Here is a 7,386-nt window from a genome sequence, read left to right as displayed (position 1 = left end):
TTTGTTCACATCCCGTCTGTAGTGGGGGGACCAAAACTGGACGCAATACTCCAGGTGTGGCCTCACCAGTGCCGAACAGAGGGGACTAATCACTTCCCTCGATCTCCTGGCAGTGCTCCTACTAATGCAGCTCAATATGCCGTTGGCCTTCTTGGCAACCAGGGCACACTGATGACTCATATCCAGATTCTTGTCCACTGTAATCCCCAGGTCCTTTTCTGCAGAACTGCTGCTTAGCCAGTCGGTCCCCAGCCTGAAGCGGTGCCTGGGATTCTTCCGTCCTAAGTGCAGGACTCTGCACTTGTCCTTGTTGGACCCCATCAGATTTCTTTTGGCCCAATCCTCCAATTTGTCTAGGTCACTCTGGACCCTATTCCTACCCTCCAGTGTATCTACCTCTCTGGACTGAGGAGGAGCCAGAGAGAAGCAACCAAATGGCCCATCTAGTCCAGGATCTATCCAGCCCATCACTGGATGCACCAGAAGAATGGAGAACTTCCCCCACAGTCTCCGCTCCCCATGCATGAGCAGGTTCCCTCTCCTCTCTGCCAGCTAGAACAGGGGCTAACAATACCAACCCACCTCTGCAAAGCACGGAGAGATCCATGTATTGAAGTTGCTGCTTGTAACTGGCTCAGGGGAGAGGTGCAGGGGACTGAGGGTTCAACCTCCTCTATGGCCCAGGCCAGAGAACCTCACCCAGCTGGTTCCTACATCCAGCCCATATCTTGTGGTTGAGCTAGAGCACAACTTTTAGAAAAAAAAATCCCATCCTGATTCCCAGAGAGCAAGTTATGGAAAATCCACCACGATCCTTGGTAAATTGTCCCAAGGGTAAATTACCCTCCACTGCTAAAAACCTTATTCCTCATCAAAATTTGTCTGGCTTCAGCACCTTCCAACTACTGGATATGGCTCTGCCTTTGTCTGCTGAAGAGTGGTGTCCTATCAGAAATCTCATCTCCCTGGACGGTGATCATATCACCCCTTAGCCCTCTCTTTGGTAAACTAAATAGATTAAATCCCTCCTGAGAAGGCAGGTTTTCTCAATACCGAATCATTCTTCTAGCTGTTTTTCTGAATTTTCTCCTATTTGCCAACAGCCCGTTGGAAGTGTGGGCCCCAAAAACAGACCCAGTAATAGTCTCCCAAATGCTGCATACACTATATGCCCGTTTATCCAAACTGCCACATTACCCCACTCCCACCGAGGGCGGGATCTGGATCATGCAAAGGTTTGGATAACAGAGCAGAGACCCACCCCCAGCCAGGACTGCGAGGAGGACAAGCCCCCAGCTGGGGGGAGGCCAGCCTGCTTCTGAATGGCTCCTGCCCTCTCCATGATCTGAATCAAATCTATGTCCCCACATTTTGCTATTCGATAATTACCCTGCATAGAGGTACCCCTGCTCCCACTCCACGGCCTCTGCTATGGAGAGGGGGTCACAGTGGAACTGGAACCACCGGTGGGATGTTTTGAGGGCCGTTTCCCCATTTCCTCCCCACCCCCATTACTTACGGCTCCCTGGTACATGTCAATCTCGCGATCGGTGAAGTAGGGCAGCTGTTTGAAAGGGTTGACAGAGATGAGGACCGGCCCGATGTATGTCTGGGGTTTCCGAGATAAGGACCGACCAGAGAGGATAGGAAGTGAAGAAGCAATGGAAAAGAACCCAGGGTTCCTCAGAGCCGGATCCAGATTCACCTGTCCTACACAGCCCACCCCGCATTTAAAGGGCCGCACATGGTTACTACATACAATCACATTCACTCCCCGGCCCCACCGAATCCGCACAGCAGCAGACACACGGACACTGCTACCTGAATTTTGTTTTGCAATTTTTTTTTTTAATTTTGGCTTTTCATCATGATTCAGGATGAAACAAAACCCTGAAATCTCCAAATTTTTCATGAGACAGAAGGGGGAGGTTTAGGTTGGATATTAGGAAAAACTTTTTCACTCAGAGAGTGGTGAAGCACTGGAATGGGTTACCTAGGGAGGTGGTGGAATCTCCTTCCTTAGAGGTTTTTAAGGTCAGGCTTGACAAAGCCCTGGCTGGGACGATTTAGTTGGGAATTGGTCCTGCTTTGAGCAGGGGACTGGACTAGATGCCTCCTGAGGTCCCTTCCAACCCTGATATTCTATGATTCTATGAAAATCTGTTTTCCAACTGCCTCTAATTAGGGGATTCTCTGAGTCAAATACTGAATTTCATCCCATCCATCCATGCCTGGGTTCTATTCCTGTCTCTACAGCCCTACTGGGTGACTTTGGGCATTCACATTCCTGCTCTGTCCCTCAGTTTCCCCTTCCCACCTTTTGTCCGTCATGCCTATTCAGACTATAAGCTCTCCCAGGCAGCGACTGTCTCTCACTCTGCGTCTCTGCCTGGGCCCAGCCCAACACACTGGGGCCGTTACTAAGATACAAATTATACTAATAATCCGTCATGATACTGATATGATCGTTAAAAGCATCTCACTGATGCCTGAGATGCCATATTTGGGGTCGGGAAGGAATTTTCCTCCAGGGCAGATTGGCAGAGGCCCTGGAGGTTTTTCGCCTTCCTCTGCACCATGGGGCACGGGTCACTTGCTGGAGGATTCTCTGCACCTTGAGGTCTTCAACCCACAATTTGAGGACTTCAGTAACTGACATAGGTTAGGGGTTTGTTACAGGAGGGGGTGGGTGAGATTCTGTGGCCTGCGCTGTGCAGGAGATCAGACTAGATAATCATAATGGTCCCTTCTGACCTTAAAGTCTATGAGTCTATGAGATTGCTCCATGAGTTACCCTGGCAATGGGCCGACCCAGAACCAGCCAGTCCTGGGGAAGCTGGGGCTTGACCCCTCCCACCCCTTTGCAAACTGCTGTCCATTTGGGCCAGGGAGCAATCAGCGTTTCCCTCCTCCCCTGCCACATCCTCCAAGTTCCCGGCGTCGCCTTCCCTGCTCCCAGCCCAGCAAGGATACGAAGATGTAGTCATCCAGGAAGCGTTTCTTCAGGTTCTCCACAATGGCGTCCTCGCTGATCTTGGCCAGCAGCACCATGTCGTCCACCCCGCTGTGCTTGACATTCTGCGCCTGCCAGTGGTAGCGCTCCTTGCTGCCCTGCATGGGGAGGGAAACACAACGGGACAGGTCACAGCACTGGCTAAGCTCAGGGCGGGGGAGCCCAGGCGATGCTGGTGCTCACCAGAAACCCATTGTGCTAGGCACAGTACGTTACTTACTAGGTGTATTACGGTAGCACCTAGGAGCCCCAGTCATGGACCAGGACCCCAGGGTGGTTGGCACTGTACTTTATTTATTAGGTGTATTACGGTAGCACCTAGGAGCCCCAGTCATGGACCAGGACCCCAGGGTGGTTGGCACTGGACATTATTTATTAGGTGTATTACGGTAGCACCTAGGAGCCCCAGTCATGGACCAGGACCCCAGGGTGGTTGGCACTGGACATTATTTATTAGGTGTATTACGGTAGCACCTAGGAGCCCCAGTCACGGACCAGGACCCCAGGGTGGTCGGCACTGGACATTATTTATTAGGTGTATTACGGTAGCACCTAGGAGCCCCAGTCATGGACCAGGACAGCATGGCACCAGGTGCTCTACATTATTTATTAGGTGCATTACGGTAGCACCTAGAAGCCCAGTCACAGAGCAGGAGTACATGGCGTCAGGTGCTGTACGAACAGACCAGACTGTTCCTGCCCCAAAGGGCGTGGAGTGTAGCTGCGACCACGAAAGCCGAAGCCTTGTCTGGGCTGCACGAGTACTTGAGACCCTTGGCCTCTTGCCCGGTGCCCATAGGCCAAACTCCTCTGCCTTGTCCTGTGTAACTGGCTGCTGTGCTCCACCCTAGAAGAGGCTGCATGATGCCCGGGTGTCTGTAGCTTATAAACTGAAATGCAGGACAACGCTGTTACAAAGACCCAGAGGATGTAAATCTATGATCAGCCTCTGCCCCAACACCAAGACACCACATGCGTGTCTGTCTCTCTCTCTCACACACACACACACACATCTCGTTTTAGCACAGATATGTGCAATGAGTTTGGGGTCCTGCTTTCCATTCAGCACCAACAAAGAGCTACGCTTTCTCCTTTTCTTCATCTGGCCAGGAATTCCCACTGTCTTGCCAGCCCCAGGGGATCAAAAACCAGGAGTCAAGCCCGCAAAAATCGTGAGATTGGGGTAAAAATAATGAGATTTAATAAACAAAGAAATGCTGGGACCCTATTTACCATGTTTTTTTGAGCCTTTAGAGAGTTGTGCTTCCAAGTGTTTCTGCATAAGCACCAGGGCCAGAAACCTGCCTTTAAAAAAATTAATTAATTTTCTAAAGATTCTCAAAGGCTCGTATGACTCTGGGAGCCAGGACTTGAAAAAAAAAAACAACCAACCATATATTGCAAGGCTCGTGGTAAAATGGTAAAAGTTGGAAACATCGCAAGTGCTGTATCCTGAACTTGGTGCACGGCTCTGGGGTAATTCACACCCCTCCCCTCCATGGGTGTGCCTCACTTTCCCCATCTATACAACGGTGCAACTGACCCTCCCTTGCAGAGGCTGCTGCAACCCTGCCAGGTGTTACCACCATCCCGGGTGCATCATGAGGGTTTGACTTCCCCTCTCTGCCAATCTCCATTATTAATTGACAGAGACGCTTTGCCCTTGATTTCAGCCCGGAGAGAAACTGACCCAGATGGATGGAAACAGAATCCTCCCAGGAGCACAAACTGCTCACGATCTAGTGGTCTTGCCCAATGGGTGGGGAGGGCTGGGATATATGCTACTGGCAAAGGGAACCACGATTCTTGCCCCCCTGGGTTAACAGCTGGAAGGATCTGGAGCACCCACGGTGAGATGGGAGGGAGGGGGGAAGAGAGGGTGAATGTGTGTGTTGTTTGGGCTCTGTGTGCGCACACGATTGCCCCCTGCCTCCCTGCAAAAACAGACAAACCACAATTCACTTCTCCCCCCCACCCCCACTGCATCAGCACAAAAGATGGGTGGCTCTGCCCTGCCCCCTCCCCAGGCCGGGTGACTGTGATCAACACCCCCCCTCCATCCCGGCTCTGAGCCAGCGAGAAAACTTCAGACAGGCTCCTGGCTGTTGCCAAGTGCTCCTTCCTCCGGCCCACACAGACAATGCCAGTGGTCAGTTGCTACGCGACCGACGCTGGTGGCACTCGCGGAGGGAAGGGATGGCAGCGGGAGGAGGGGCAGCGTGGAGGGAACGCTGCAGAGGCTCCAGCCGAGGCTAGGTCGACGTTCTCCTTGTGGGTGCTTGACCATGCCACCCCAGCCTGCCTGGAGCGGGGTCAGACAGCCAGGCCTGACCGTTGGTCATAGCCATGGTGCTGCCAGCTCTCCTGCAGTATTAGGGGCTTAATTCAATCCCCAGCTCCCGCAGTCACGTGAGATTCTGTTTCCTTTAAGAAAACCCATGTTTCTAACCCTTGTACATTATCTGTCCTCCATCTCCATAGTATCTAAACACCTGACACGGTTCAGCATGTCTGCCCTCACAGCCCCCCAGGGGGCAGGGCAGTGCAATTATCCCCATTGTACAGAGAGGAAAACTGTGGCACAAAATGACTGATTCAAGGTTCCACAGGGAAATCAGTGACAGAGCAAGGAAGTGAACCCAGGAATCAAGTCTGAAGCTAGCACCCTAACCACTGAGCTCTCCCACCTCTCCGTGGAAAGCTTGGCACGAGCCCTGAAGGCTCAAACAGCGTTTTTGTCTGTTTGTTTTAAATCTGCAGATTTCTATAGCCAATCTGATCATTTCTGGGGACTGACTCCTGGTGTTTGAGCACTTGGGGCTGGCGCCTGCATGCAGTGACACCTGCCTCATTCACCCCTCCTGCTGGCCCAGCTCTAGAGGATGCAGAGTAAATACGAAAAAAAAACATCATGTATTTGGATGGTGGCAGAGCCCATGGGGCCCGTGGCGCTAGGCTAGGGGCGGGCAAACTTTTTGGCCTGTGGCTCCATCGGGTTTTGGAAATTGATGGAGGGCTGGTTAGGGGAGGCTGTGCGTCCCCAAACAGCCAGGCGTGGCCCAGCCGCCTATTCAACCCCTGCTTCTTGCCCCCTGATGGCCCCCCCCCGGACTCCTGCCCCACCCTCTCTGTCCCCTGACCACCCCCAACCCATCCAACACTCCCTCTCCTTCATGACTGCCCCGCCCGGGACCCCTGCCCCATCCAATCACCCCTTCTCCTTGACCACCCCCAGAACTCCTGCCTCTGACTGCCCCCCAGGACTCCTGCACCCATTCAACACCACCTCCGTTCCTCACCCTCTGAGCACCCCAACCCTTAGCCACACCCTCTGACCACCACGCCAAACTCCCCTGCCCGCTATCCAACCCCACCTGCTCCCTGCCCCCTACCGCACTGCCTGGAGCATCAGTGGCTGTCCGGCTGGAGCCAGCCAGGCCACCGCACAGCACAGAGCACCGGGTCAGCTGGGCTGCTCAGCCACCCAGAGCATTGCGCCGGTGGCATGCTGCGGCTGTGGGGGAGGGGCCAGGGGCTAACCTCCCGGCCAGGAGCTCAGGAGACGGGCGAGAGAGTCCCGCGGTCAGATGTGGCCCACGGGCAGTAGTTTGCCCACCTCTGCACTAGGCGCTGCGAAACAGGGAGCAAACAGACAGGCCCTGCCACAGAGCTCTTAGCATCTATGCAGATAACAAGTGAGAGCGGGGGAGATAAACTCTTGTGGACAGTAGCCAAGCACTAGCTCCACTCTGCCCCAAAGTCTGGGACCGGCCTCAGGGACAAGCTAGGCCGGGGCACAGGAAACATCTAACGCGGCTGAGACTTGAACGCACAGCAGGGCCAGGAGGGGAGGCAATTAGCTTCATTCTCCCATGGGGAGGACGGCGTTCAGCATTCCAAAGTTGGGGGACCCCTGCCTCGTTAAAGGGAGGGGTGGAAAAGTCACCCCGGGGCGGGCTAGCCCATCGCCGTGGGGTTCCTCGGAGCTCGCTGGTGCCAGCCACTGCCAGGGGCAGGAGACTGGGCTGGGGGCTTTGCTTTGCTCTTGTCCTAAATGTAGGCGGTCAGCTCGCTGGGGCAGGGAGCAGCACCTTTCTGATCCCAGCCCGGACGGGGCCCGGGCAGGCAGGGCCCTCCCAGTCTGGTCTCAGCTCAGAGAGCTGCTCAGAACTTATCGTGACCCAGGCCGGATTCTGCTCCTCAATCCAGAACGCTTCCCTGAGCGGCAGCATATGCCTGGCACATGGGCAGGGTGGGTGGCATGGCCTTCCTGCCACCACGGAGCAGGGCAGGTAGCTGGTGAGATCCCAGGGCCAGTGACTGCACCTAGTGACATCAGCCCTGCCACATAACGAGCCCGTGGCCTGGCCGCT

General features: G+C 54.3%; 1 protein-coding gene across 4 annotated transcripts in view; it reads right to left on the bottom strand.

Moving 5' to 3' along the window:
* LOC116825340 (unconventional myosin-Ie-like) overlaps window positions 1–7,386 on the bottom strand; it is a 42,502-nt gene that overhangs the window by 20,252 nt on the left and 14,864 nt on the right. For all 4 annotated transcript variants that reach the window (XM_032781243.2, XM_075071105.1, XM_075071106.1 and 1 more), the window contains 2 exons: window positions 2,974–3,111; window positions 1,520–1,609 (listed from right to left, as the gene is read on the bottom strand). In XM_032781243.2, coding sequence (XP_032637134.1) covers window positions 1,520–1,609; window positions 2,974–3,051 — 168 coding nt within the window. In that variant the 5' untranslated portion in view covers window positions 3,052–3,111. The remainder of the gene's footprint in view (window positions 1–1,519; window positions 1,610–2,973; window positions 3,112–7,386) is intronic.

The sequence above is a fragment of the Chelonoidis abingdonii genome, chromosome 11 (genome assembly GCF_003597395.2).
Source record: "Chelonoidis abingdonii isolate Lonesome George chromosome 11, CheloAbing_2.0, whole genome shotgun sequence".
NCBI lineage: Eukaryota > Metazoa > Chordata > Testudines > Testudinidae > Chelonoidis > Chelonoidis abingdonii.
This window is presented reverse-complemented; position numbering and strand designations above follow the sequence as displayed.